This window comes from Emys orbicularis, chromosome 7 (genome assembly GCF_028017835.1).
Source record: "Emys orbicularis isolate rEmyOrb1 chromosome 7, rEmyOrb1.hap1, whole genome shotgun sequence".
Classification (NCBI taxonomy): Eukaryota; Metazoa; Chordata; order Testudines; family Emydidae; genus Emys; species Emys orbicularis.
Window position 1 is genome coordinate 127,272,663 of NC_088689.1, and position 14,311 is coordinate 127,286,973.

At 37.9% G+C, this 14,311-nt stretch overlaps 1 protein-coding gene across 13 annotated transcripts in view; it reads left to right on the forward strand.

The window, feature by feature from the left end:
- Positions 1-14,311, forward strand: part of CADPS (calcium dependent secretion activator) — a 367,289-nt gene that overhangs the window by 282,123 nt on the left and 70,855 nt on the right. For 4 of the 13 annotated variants that reach the window (XM_065408642.1, XM_065408643.1, XM_065408648.1 and 1 more), the window contains exons 18-21: positions 4,918-5,038; positions 6,371-6,379; positions 11,482-11,638; positions 12,841-12,982. In XM_065408642.1, coding sequence (XP_065264714.1) covers positions 4,918-5,038; positions 6,371-6,379; positions 11,482-11,638; positions 12,841-12,982 — 429 coding nt within the window. Of the gene's footprint in view, positions 1-4,917; positions 5,039-5,403; positions 5,417-6,370; positions 6,380-8,046; positions 8,055-11,481; positions 11,639-12,840; positions 12,983-14,311 lie in introns of all 13 variants that reach the window. The other 9 variants (XM_065408646.1, XM_065408651.1, XM_065408653.1 and 6 more) reach the window with 4 other exon arrangements.

A 14,311-nucleotide genomic window follows, 5' to 3' on the forward strand; every position in this document is an offset into this window, starting at 1 on the left:
ATCCTTATGCAAACTTCCTTTTGTAATGTTTTGCTGTGAAATAGTCTCTTTAAATATGTGAGCTGAATTTAAGGGCCATCAGTATGTAGCTGAGTTGACTTCCTCTTGAAATGTTGAATCCGAATGAAAATCTGTAGTATCATTCCCTAAAGGCATATAATTTTCATTAGGTGGGGGGGTGTACGGAACATTTTTGAGAAAGGGGCCCTTCTGGTAGATGGCAAATAAGGATCAAGTTGTTTCTGGAGTTGATTGAATAGATTTGTTTCAACTGCTAGCAGAAAAAAATAATGTTTTTAAGCCGAGGCTCTACATTAAATCATTTAACATCTTAAAGGAATGCAGGGCATGTGTGTCTGAAACTTTTACTCTTTAATGGATGGTTGATGAGAATATATTTGTCTATACCCTGGTAATTTCTATAACACTGTCAGAATTAAAAGCAACCACAAATCCACTTTGTGTAAACCAGCAGCCAAATTAATTTACCCCCTCCCTTGGAAAATGCAAGCAAAATGGAAAGAACTTTTGGCAACAGAATGTCCAGATAAATATGCCAGATTCCTTACAAACAAAATAATTAAAATAGTCACAATACAGTACTTGGGCTATTAAAAATGTGTTATTAAATATAACGGTAACTATAGCACCAGTATATTCATGATATATGATTTGTCTATGTGTATGCAGAAGGAAAGGCTATTTTCATAGAATTTTTGCTATGCTGATATTGTAAACTATATGACAGATGGGTCAAGTCCTGATTGCAGTATTCTAACATTTGGAATAGCAAGTAACATATTTGATAGAGCTGGCAAGTTTTATATATGATTCAACCCAGAATATAAAAGCCACTAGAATTCCAAGTTGAAAATAATTAAATGAGCTGGAAACAATCAGAAACCACACATTTTTTAAAGTGACAGATTTTTTTACATGTTTAAATTGCACGAAGAATGCAAGAATATTTTATAGCTCCTTTTCACCAACAGTGGTGTTTAAGTCTGAAATCTGTAATTGGTCTTTGCAAAGCAATTAATTCCTATGTTCATTGTTTCGCTATTAAACCTCACAATAGTCATTGGGGCACCTTCAATAGGGAACCTTTCTTACCATTATAGGGTGCAAAAACCAGGCAATATTATTTCAGATTTCTCACACACACCTGTAAGTTTTAAATTATCATACTAAACTCCTCCTTTTTGCACTTGGCTACATGAAATACAATTAGCATACCACTGAATTTTAAGCATCTTGATTGCAAAGCACTGTAACATCATAGAATCTGGTGACTTCTAAAATGTTTGTTGTCAAATGGTGTTATAATTGTGTAATACTTCAAGTAACAATAAGGAGCTTATTCCATTTGTGTTTTATCATTTCTGCTTGCTTTTCTTTCAAAGTTTACATCTTTTAGTCACTGTTTATGACGTCGTATGTCTCTTTACTTTTGGTGTGTCTCTCTCCATCACTGACAAACAGCTCGTCCAGCTAAGCCTAAACGTAAGCCACCGGCTGGGCCATCACCATCCATTCAAACTCAGCCTAACATGATCAATCAGATGCTCAAAGGCATACCTAGACAAACACCAAGTACTGTCACCGTTTTTCCTTTCTTTTATTCAACCGTCTTCTAGTTTAGTGTTTTTTCGTTGTTTTAGTTTAGTTTAATATTAGGAAGCTAGTTCTACTGTAAGGATTTTTTAAACTATCTAGCACAACAAAGTAGGCTTTTAGAGACGTAGAAATAGTAGTACTTATTTCAGAATGTCCACATTTTCTGTCTAGCAATGTCTGACATATGCAACATTTTCAAATATCAACGTCAGCACAAAATAACATTGTTGTTGCATAACATTTTGCATGATAACGATGAATATGTATGAGCTTTAAATGATGTTGTATGAAATGTTTGATAAGTATATGGTATACGTTTCATTTAACTGTCAGTGCTCCAGCTATCTCAACAGAATATTCTGATGTATAGTAACTTACCCAGGGAAATATTTAAAATAAGAAAAAAAAAAAAAAAAAAAAGATTGACATCTGTTGGCTGCCAAAGTTGATAAAGCAAAATATTTTCTTTAAAGACAGCATCTCTGAGCAGTTGTTCTTATTAACACTTTTGTCTTTTAGTTGTGTTTGAGAGCAGATCACTGCCACGAATGAAAGAACAAACCATACCAGGATTTATACTGCTCGTGTTGCAGTCAATGTCAAAGCTCCCATTGACTTCAGTGCTGTGGGGAAATCACCCATGTATTTTGGAAGGTTTTTGTGACCTGTTATTGCACAAAAGAAAAACGCTGTCTCTGCTGAGGCATTTGCATGGATAAAGGAAAGAATGACAAGTTAATAATTAGCTCTCCATTCAGTATTTGCCTTGAGAAAATATGTGAAAGGAAACATGGGGAACACTTTTGAAACTGGGGCAGGGGATAGGGTGACCAGACAGCAAGTGTGAAAAATTGGGACGGGGTAGGGGGTAATAGACAAAGCCCCAAATATCGGGACTGTCCCTATAAAATCGGGACATCTGATCACCCTAGCAGGGGATGACCCTAAAGTCCATATTTAGTGCCCAACCCATCAGAACATGTGCACAAAAACTACTTCACAGGATTGGGGCCCTTGGTGCCACATAAATAGAAATGATCTGATTTTTAAAGGAACCGAACATCTATTGCTCCCATTGATTTTAGGTTTAGATGCTCATCACTTTTTTAAAACTCAAGGCACCGACATAGATGCCTAACTGTGGACTTAGGTCCTTAATTTTAGGCTTCTGATATTGAAAATTTTGACCATTGTTTTTAATGAGAAACCATTTAACTATAGGGATGTGTTCAAAAAAAGTTTCAGGTGAAATCCTGGCCCTGTTAACAGTCAACATCAAAACTCCCATAGACTTCAGAGGGGCCAAAACAGCTTCCATAATTCTTCCAGGCCCTGATTCAGCAAAGCACTTACATCTTTGCTTAACTTTAAGTTTGTGTTTAAGTCAATCAGGTACGACTAGAATTTTCTGCAGCATCTTAAGGAGATAGGCAGCCAGCTCCAGTTGAATTTCAGCTGATTCCCTCTGGCTCCTTTGAAAATCCCAGTCTAGTGCCTTGCTAAATAGGGATGGGCCATTAAGTGCTTTGCTGAATTGGGGATTAGTTAAACTGCATTTACACCACTTTAATTCTGTAAGGCCTGGTCTACACCTAAAAGTTAGGTCAACATAACTACAGCTGTGTTTCAGACCCCTGCGCACTATAGCTCTACCAGCCTAACCCCCAAGGTAGACACAGAGTGCTTCCATCACCCTACCTATTGTTGCTCAGGGAGATGGAGTTCCTACAGTGATGGAAAACCCCTTCTGTCCCTGTTGGAAGCATCCACACTATAGCACTACAGCAGTATAGCTACGGTGCCATCGCTCTGCCCCGCTAGTGCTGGCATGGCTTTAGGGTGCCTGCAGAGGGGTTTAATGCAGTTTAACTTATCCACTTTAAATTCACATGTTTAGTGAATTCGGGTTAACATTCCTGAGTGTTCCCATGTAGACAAGCCCTAAGTCAGTTTTTCACAGCTGTGAGCCACTGGTTTTTGTTCTTAGGGACCCATCTCATGGGCTGCCTACACTACAGGCCTTCCAGTGGCACAGTCACTGTAAGCTCTCCCGTGTAGCCTTTCTATGCTGATGGGAGAGAGCTCTCCCATTGGCATAATTAATCGCAGCGAGCAGCGGTAGCTATGTCGGCAAGAGAGCGCTGTCCACACCGGTGCTTTTATCAGTGAAACTTATGTCAGTCAGAGGGGTGTGTTTTTCACACCCCTGACTGACAAAAGTTTTACCAACAGAAGTGCTAGTCTAGACGTAGCCACTGTTGCCTTTGCCCAGCTCCTTGGACTTTTTCATTGATATCTGGATTATTAATGAGTGGTGGGGTTTATATATTTATTTATTCAGATTTCTAATGAAATATTCCGAAAGGTGTTTGTCTACTGTACATAACATTTAATATATTGATGCATAAGCATTAGTATAAGATGTACATAAGCATTAGGTTTACTTCATTTGAGAAGGTTTGGAGAATACTGCAAGATAGTATGAAATAGCTCTGCATTTTCTCCACCTTCCTTCGGTATTTGAACTCATGTGTGATTTATTTAAGGGATTTTATGCTTTAAAGTTGAATATGTTTTCCCATAAAACTGTACTTATAAACACATGGTCTGATTTACCACTGTGTCCTTCCAACTTTACTCAAGCATAACTCCCTTGTTTTCGATGTAGTTATATCTAGGAGTAACCAGTGGTGAATTGGACCTGCAATTTTTATTCTATATAGTTGGGCCCACGTATAAAGTTTCTACAAGTTTGACATTTCTTTTTATTTTATTCCCCATTATATATATAAGTAATATCTCTTAAATGGGTAAAATCTTTCAGAACAGTAGAATCTTTTTAAGCGCACCCATTGTATATCATTGAAATTAATGTATCACTGTTATATTCAACAACTTATTTTTTTTAAAGCTCCATTTAAACAAAACTCTAAAAATTATGTGTATGTCAAATATATAATAGCACAGTCTAACCAGAAAGATACATATTGTCATCTGTTAATAGATAGATGCTGTCTCTATGGAATTTGCTGTTCTATTAATTTGAATTAATAAAGTGTCACCAACACAAAATGGAAAGTAAAACAATTCATATAGTATTTTGAAATTCAGAGCTGGAGCACTGTGTTTTCATAGTACAAATAACAAATGTGGCTTTACGGTTTGCTCAGTACTAATTATAGAGCATTTAACACTTGCATGAAAAGATTTTTAGAGTTATTAACTATTATGGAACTTTTTCCACTTAAATCTATTGGCCATACGTCTAGCCTCTCATGTTTCACTCCATTTTAACTCAAGTTCTTCTACTACAGAAAATGTAGGCCGGTTAGTCACTCCTGCCAAAAAGCTAGAAGATACAATACGTCTGGCAGAACTGGTAATTGAAGTTCTACAGCAGAATGAAGAACACCATGCAGAGGTGAGTAGCAGGGCTCTAGCATGACTTTGGACAGGATCTTGTTGGTTTTGGAAAACTTTGTCCATTTCGCTGTGCTGAATGTTGAACCACACCATGTGGTTTCATATCACTGGTAAAGCCACCTGGTCTTCTTAAATAACTGTCAAAATATAATTGCAGAAAAAATAAACTTGGGGAAGTCAGTTTTTAGAGGAGGGGAGAGGTTACACAAAATTGGCCAGATTCTGCTCTCGTCAGTGAGAGCTGAATCTGGCCAACCCACCGGACTAATCACAATATAAAGTCTGTCCACTTTCAAGAAGGGTCATGGGTTTCCAAAAAGTCATGTTTATACTTCCAAGCATAATGAAATGAATCAGTTTCAGCCTCATCCAAACAGCATTCCCTTGTCACCATTTGTGTAGCAAAGAAAAAGCACCACAAATGTTCAAGCTATTTTTGGTCTGTTTCTTTCTATATAAAATTCTTTTAACAATTTTTTTGTTTCTTTTTTACTTGTGTCATTGGATATGATGATCTTCTTTTACTCACTGTGACTTTTCAGTAAGCTACGCCTTTCTCAGCCTGTTTGGAGTATCCTGGTTGTGCTGTGGCTGAAATGAATTGTCCTCTGTTACTGAATATATAGGTTATCCAATACTTAGCAAAATGAAAAATAGCTTTATTCTTCAAAGCCGTCTAGCAGAAAGATTCTTGTTTTAATAAGACTTTTAAACAGGGAATCCATAATCACTAAGTCCAAAATATATGAGAACCTCAGTAGCATAGGTCTTGATCTTGTGACCACTTAAACACGTGAGTAATTGCATTGAGGCATATAACCTCATTGATGAGATGTCATGAGATTTTCATCTCGGTGGGACTACCCACATGAGTAAAGTTACACGTGTGTAAGAATATACAGGATCAGGCCCTTAGTTCTCTGCAAATCCAGTACTCTGTGATAACTGTCGTAAAGCTGATCATTTTAAAACTCAGATTTAACAATTATTTGTTTATAACTTTAGTATTGTTACAATCATTCACTATTTTCTCTTCTCCTTCACATATATATATATATATATATATATATATATATATATATATATATATATATATATATATATATATATATATATATATATATATATATATATATATTGCATTAAATAAATTTGATAAATAATGTCACAATCACCGAAAAAAATCATTCTGATGTATATTAAATTTACAGTACAATCTAACTTATTTCTACAACACAACCATCCACGAGTCCCAACTAATGCCTGATTGCATATTTAAATTTCCTCCCTGTTTTTCTACTGTTCATTCAATCTTGGATGATCCTGGCAGGGGAAAGAGGTATGTGACTAAACTGAATGAAATGAGTCACCTCCTGTCATATTTCGTGCATGCCCTCTCGGTGCCATGTTTCCTAATGGGATTTTACCTGGGTTATCCTTGCTTTGTAACTTTGATCCAAGGAATGTAACAGCAACTTCAGAGTGACTGCTTGTGGAATTGATAGCCCCCCACAGAGGGGTAAATGTGGGACCGTATCCAGTCCAAGCATGTAACAATGAGTATATTTTACAAGCACTGCAGTTACATCCCAACACAACCCTTACCTGCCTGGAATCTTTCCTCAGCCTGTTGTTACCTATGTTGTTCTGCATTTACCTGATCTATAGTACACCACTGCAATTATGAAATAAGTAATAAACAGTTAGGGTGACAATAGTCTTCCTTTAATTTTGTCTTTGTGTGTACTGTAGTAGATATACAGTATTTATATAGAGAGAGAGAATATACTGTGGTGAAGAGTGAAATAATCTTTATTTTCGTTTATTTGGGAGGCTAGCTGTAAGAGTCGGAAAGAGCAGAATGCCACAGAGCTACATGTGAATTGTGATAGACTGTCTACAGAAAATAATACTTTATTCCACTCATCACCATCATATATTCTATGTACACACTGTAAGGAAAGAACTCTCTTTATTATTTAATGCTAGTTATTTTTATAATGGCAGCATGTTGTGAGGCAAGTGGCTATGATGCTGGGCACGTGTTCTGTCCGCTACATTGAGAAGATAAAAATATGCGTCATGGTTTCAGAACAGAAGGGTTTAATCAGAGACCGCGTGTTTGTGGCAATAGGAGGAGAACATGTATACTCTGCTCCTACTTTGGATGATGATCTGAAAGGGTGACATTCATCCCTGTCCAGAGGGCCAACACAAAGTCTTATTTTGAGGGGTCTAAGGGTCTGTCTACACTGCAATTAGACACCCGAGTCTGGCTGACTTGGGCTCACTCAACCTGGGCTAAGGGGCTGTTTAATTATAGTGTAAATGGTCAGGCTCAAGCTGCAGCCCAAGCTCTGGGACCCTCCCATCTCTCAGGGTCCTAAATCCTGGGCTCCAGCCTACGTCTACACCACAATTAAACTGCCCCTTAGCCCAAACCCAAATCAGCTGGCACGGGCCAGACGTGGGTGTCTAATTGCAGTGTAGACATACTAAGTGGGACTTAAGTGGTGCACAGGAATTGTGCTGACCACTGCCCATAGGGTGAATTTCACCCCAATGAGGAAAGCAATAGGTTGAATGTGGTTTTATCATGTGGCTTTTATGGTATGTACAACTATATCCACATTATTTCCTTTGTTATTGTGCAATATCTTGTTGAGATTTCATGAGATTTTGCCAAATAACTGCACTGTACTCAAAGGAGACACCTGCAGGGATATTTATATGTAAGCTCAATTATCAGGAGTGTTACGCACTGTGACATTTTAGAAATGTCTTCTCAGTATCTTACATATGGTCGAAAAAAGTCTTCACGGTTAAGTTCAAGATTTTCTGTCTACGTTTTCTGCTTATATCAATGTAACTAAGTCTAACTTGTGGGCTTAATTACTCCAAATCAGTTTTCACATGCGTTTTTTTTTTTTTCTGTTCACCTGGAGTTAGTAAAGACCACCCACGACGATAGAAATGACTCATATGTCTAGTTGGATATCCCTCAAGAAAATGAAGTTGTCACTTACTGGAGAAATGCCAGGATCAGTAGCATTTGCACATTGAAATTAGTCCGTTTTGTTCTAGCATGTGAATGCATGTAAACATGCCAACAATACACATTACAGACTCATAAAACAAATCTGAGAGCCCCCAAATGGCCACTACCCTATGGGAAAAATTTGAAAAATATTAACTTGGAGAAATTATATTTTATTAAGTTGTTTTTGTTAGTCACAATAAGAAATAAAATTGCCCAGACAAAAGTGCAGAAGAAACATCCATTCTACAGTATGTACACGACTATAATACATGAGAGCTTAGACTCATGTCATTTCTCTCATCAGGTGTCTCCAAAGTTGATTCTCCTCCACATGGAAGAATGATTGTAAATGTCATAAGACCTAAGCCTTCATGTATCTTTAATCTTGCCCTCTCTCTCTCTATGTATATGTATGTATATGTATATATGTATTTTAACTCTTTGAAGATATGCATATATACATGTGTACCTGTGTGTAAGATATACAATATTAGGTGTGTTTGTCTAGAAAGCACACTTTTTTCCTTAAATCATATTGAAGCAAAGCAGGTAAGTAGATGGTTGATAAAATTGAAAGAGATTTTTGAGTGATGAAATGTTACTTCTCTCATTTCAAGAAATTAGTGCCTAGCTGTGAAGGGGTAGGGGGATCCCAGACATGAGGTGGATAATTATGAAGGTAGAATTTGATAATTCCAGCAGAAATAAAAGTATGACTGTGTTTTTCACAAGTGATCACATATAGATTTTCTTGTTAATTTCTTTAAAAAAAAATTCTTTCTCATGAAAGCAGGTTTTCTTGCAGGACTCTTAAATAAATATTTTGGGATTTGTTGGAGAAAATATTATTTTTCTCCCCCCAAAATAGTGATTTTGTTCATCTTCATGGACAGAGTTACTAATAGGATTCTTAGCACTCAGATCCATTTGCTAATAACTTGGCAAGGGGACAGCATTTTATATTCTTAAGAGACAAAGCCTAGCCAGAAAAAATGTGGCATCGCAAGTATCAACTCTTCCAAACTAGTTTTAAAAAATTGTTTTAAAGGGACACTGTCAACCACCATAGCGTTTATGTTTTTTACCTTTGGAGAAAATTTGAGCAGACGCTGAAAGCAGAATTGATTCCTGCCACTTTTGCTTCAGATGATCTCGCTGTTGGAGAATATTGTGTAAAACTATCCAACCCACCATCACATCAAAGCAGCATTTTCACATCTCTCTCTCTCCCTTTTGGACATGAACCCCAGAGAGAGCCGCTAACAGCACTGGTTCACACTCAGCGGTGCTGAGCGGCCTCGCACTGTTCATGGCAGTCGTAGAATAACTAGTCAGCAATCACATTAGCAAAAATCCAAGACGGTCTTTGCATCTGACCCTGGGCTTACTGAACATCCATGGGGGCAGATTTTTTTTCAGTGATGGCGCGCGTGATGGATGTCAGTTTGCAGTCTGCCCAGACTAGGGGGCTGCGTGTTGCTGAGTTGGAGAATTTCTTCGTGCTGCTCCAGGGAGGAAGTAAAACTGCACCAGATCTATACCCAGTGCAGCATGTGTTCCCCAGCGTGCCAGCACAGATCTGCTATTGGGCATTAATTGGTGGGGGCGGAGGGCTGGAGCTAAGGTTTCTCCCATTCTCCACCCTCTCTCTCCTCTTGCTGCCCACTGGAGCAAGGGAGTGGAGCTGCTCTGCAGAGCCTGATTCCCTCCGAGTGCAGGAAATGGTGCTATGATGCACCAGTGCAAGGGCTAAGGGCACACCTTCCTGCCCCTCATTCCCTGGTGCTGGCACACAAGGCAGGCCACACTTATACAATTATACACCCAGTTGGCCTGATTCTTTACTCTTTTCCACTGGTTTTATGCTGGTGTGACTCTGTTGAGGTCAGTGGAGTTAGAGTGGCATAAAATTGGGATAGTGAAATGGAGACTCAGTCCCATGGCTTTGTAGCTTGTGTAGCTGGAAGCTGAGTACAAGGGAGACCAAATGGGAAACTATTCAAGGGATTCTGCCGTAATTTGTACTGGCTTCCCCCCCCCCTCGTCGGCTCTGGGTACAGGTACCTGTATATGGCAAAACACCCTCCTTAGTCTAATGGATGATTAACGTTAGGCTCTGCAACATTCTAAAACAAGCTCAATAATAAGGATTAATGAACAAATGCTGCTGTCATTGATGTCAATGGCAGAACTTCAATGCATGCAAGATCGAGCCCTAAGAAAGATAGAAATCCATTCTGTCCATTCACGTCTGACAGAAACTTACTCCTTCCAGGAGGCAAAAATACATATTCCTGGCTAACAGGTTCTCTTTAAACTGACACATTTATTCTCAGTCTTCTTTGTTCCATCTTTCTAGTGTGGTGCCTATTTATTAGGTTTCTTTCTCTTGGAAAGTCTGGGATGATATTTCTTACGTAGACACTTTAAATCTTTGAGTAGTTTCCTATCACCTAAAAATTACTGCACACGGTCCTATTGACAGCACCGCTCATACTGCATGTTCCCAGCCAGAAGTGATTACTAAACATGCATGCATGCGTTTGAAACACATTCGCATCTGAGCCATGTATGATGTGAATGTCACTTCAGAGAACCTGTACAGTGAATTTTAAGGACCTATGTGCATGAAAATGAGTTACTTCACTGATATTTTTTGGTTTTCAAGTTTATATATGTTTCCTGCCTCAGTAAAGTCCTGGCTTGATTTTGATGTTTTAAGACTGGTATCCTGACATGTCTATAACATAGTTCTGAAATTGGTTACAAACATTTTCATAATAAGTGGCACTGTAAATAATGCTAGTAAGTTTAAAGAGCTTTATACCTAACCATGTAAAATGAAAGGTGCTGTAGTAATTTTTACTGGTGATGCTTGAAATATTTCTAGATAAGAGATTTAGGAAAGACTATGAAAGTGCAGGCTTCTAGCATTTCAAGATGAACAGTAATAGCAAATCCAAATACATTGAAAAACCATTGAAAAACGTAGCAGAAAACCCACAAACACAGTGAAGAAACTCCCAGTTTCTATACCTTAGAATAAGAACTAGTTGACTCCTCCAGTAAATAGCATGATTCAAGAAAAATGTTAGTGAGTTATTGTAAATTGAACAGACATACCTTTCCTGTCATGTTACACCTGATTATTCGTACAGTGCAGTTCTGAATGTATGCGCTATGAGACATTTCTGTATCAAAATGGTAGGTGCATAATTTATGTGATTTGCACTGTACATGCCGTGGCTAACATTTGAAAGCACTGTTCTCTTTACAATAAAGCTGGTTTTCCCTGGGATGCACATTTGTTTTTAAGATAAATGGTCTCATCTCATTGACTGTGCTTTAATAGAACTAATACATTTCTTTATTATTATTATTTTTTTCTACCAAATTTTAAGGCCTTTGCGTGGTGGTCAGACTTAATGGTTGAACATGCAGAAACCTTCCTGTCATTGTTTGCGGTGGATATGGATGCTGCATTAGAGGTGCAACCCCCAGACACGTGGGACAGCTTTCCACTATTTCAGCTGCTAAATGATTTCCTCCGTGCTGACTGTATGTATTGTATTTTGACCATGTATTTTTGATAGGGCAAATCTGCCAGGTTATTGATGCTATTTCTGGCTTTTCCATACTGTACAGAAAACCAGTATGGGGTGGTACTTTAAAACAAATGTATCAGTTTAATTTTGTGATTGCCTTAGGGGAAAATTGCTGCGTATATCATTTATTTATTTTACTTTAATATAAAAAAAAATCTTCTTTTCCTGCCTTTCATTTGCTCAGGAATTTGTTTTAAGTAAAGATAAATTCCTGTTCAAAGTCAGGGAGTGGAACTTCTGTAATGTCCTATTCACTCAGGTTCCATGGCGGTGAGTGCATTATTGATGGTTAGTAAATTCATTAAGCATTTCTACCTGCACCATATTTTACAAAATATGGAGTCTCTCCCCCACCCCCACACCCCAAAGAGTTTAAGAAAAGGAAAGACATCTGGGTTTTATATTGAGTAAAATAAATGACATAAGGTTGCTTTATACGCAAGAGAAATGCAAAGAAGCAAGGTTAGCAGTGGATTGAACTGTTTTCTCTCCTGTCGTGTTACATGCTGATAGGACAGGTGAGATTTCCAGAAGCGCCCCCTATTGGCCTAACTCTGCTCCCTTTGAAGCCAATGCTGTTAATTCCTGTTAACTGCAATGGGAGCAGAATTAGGCCAATTCTGAGTGCTCTTGGAAATCCCACGCAGTGCCGTCCAGTCCCATCTGACCCATGTTAGTAAATTAGACCCCAATCTTGCAAAAAGAGCCTATTGCAGGATCCGGGCCTTAATTAGCTTCTTATGTCATGCCTAATGAGTGTTGAGGTTCCTCTTAGGAGAAAAACAATTTCCTGAATAAGAGAAGTGATTCTCTAATGAAGCACTGATTTCCCAGCCTGCACAGGCAGTGATGTTTACCACACTCTGTTTCATTTGTACTCTTTTTATAACAGCAAATAGTACATAATTGTTTTGTATCTCTAAGTTTGATACTAATGGAGAAGAGCTACTGTTTGATTGTTCCAGTTAAGAGCTCAATCCTGCTGTGTTTATCACTGATCTTGGTGGTTCAGGACTCCCAGTGCAAACTACAGTTATGAAATTTCTTCATATTAGCCAGCATATTCGTTGTGTAATAAAATGCCACTACTTGTGGGTTGTTACAGAGGATTCAGTAACAATAGTTTCTTACTATACTTTTATTTATCTATTCTAGATAATTTGTGCAATGGAAAATTCCACAAACACCTTCAAGACCTGTTTGCTCCACTTGTTGTTAGATATGTCGATCTGATGGAGTCCTCAATTGCACAATCAATTCACAGGGGCTTTGAGCGGGAATCATGGGAGCCAGTAAAGTAAGGAAATCTCCTTTGATACAATCGGAGTTTGGGTGCAAATGGATGGAGATTCGTACAGAGATGAAGTAGTAAACACTAGATTGGACATCCAGCAAATGCCTTATATTTTCTAGTACAATCCTAAAAATATAAGGCCTAATTTGTTAAGGGTTTTAAAGGTTTATGAAAAAAACAATATGTGATTTTTTTTTAGTGAAATGCTGACTTAAGTTGAACACTTTAGCTGTGCAAATGGAAATATGAGAAACGTGAAATCCTCTCATTTTGCTTGGCTTTTTAGATCTTACTACCCAATCTAAAAAGCCTTTTCCAATGCTGCTCTTAAATACAAATAGCTTCTTTTCAGAACAAAAACCTTGCTTTACTGTGTTCGGTCCAGCCCTATACATTGGGTGGGTCACTATTGCAATTTTTATTCCAAAAACTCATTTTTTTCCACCCACCCTGTGAAGGGATAATGCAGAGATGTGCTTCGTCAGTTCAGCACCACTGCTGATCGCTGGATTGATTTTTTTAAATGCAAACTGTGAAGGGCACCAGCGCAAGATACTGCTTTAAAGCTATGCGCTTTCAGAAATAAACATCTTTAAACCAGGTTCGGGAGAGATCCTGGAGGTACCTGCCCTAAAGGGAAACTTGGTGTGCTATAAAACTACTGTGGAGCAGAAATTAGAGGGAAGATTTGAGCAAAACTATTTACTGATCTCATAGAAGCGATAGCTTAAAACTAAGAAATAAATGTAGTGAGAGACCAAACTCTTAGCCTAAGATCTGTGCAATTTTGAAAACATAAAGTCCTTTAAAACAATGGCAATTTTACAGTATAATTATTACTTCTTAAGTTTCTAAGCATTGCAGAATACTGTCATGCTTGTTCCAAGAAGGCATGGTTAGATACTATGAAAGACGTGTATCCTTTAAAAAAAATTAAAACAGTAAGCTGAAAGATACCCAGTATAGGATATTGTTCTTCTCTGAAAAGTTACTATGTAAAAAGGGTGTGTGTCTTTCAGTGTTTTCCATACCAAAAAGAGATTCCATACCAGTTAAAAGAGATTTTGTGCAGACAGACAGCCCTCCAAATTCAACCTGGAATATGATTATCTAGGATGGTTCTTGCTTTCTAGTACATCACCACTAGCAGTAAAGGTTTTGTGTGCCAGATTAGGCCCTCATTTACTCCCGTGCAATCCCTCTTTTCAGTCATTTATCCCTGTTACAGAGGGGTAAATGACTGCAACTCAGTATTCCATTATGTTGATACATGAGAAGGAATAGAAGAATCCAGCTCACTTTCCCTTTGCTGTCTTGGATTTGCAGTGTTAA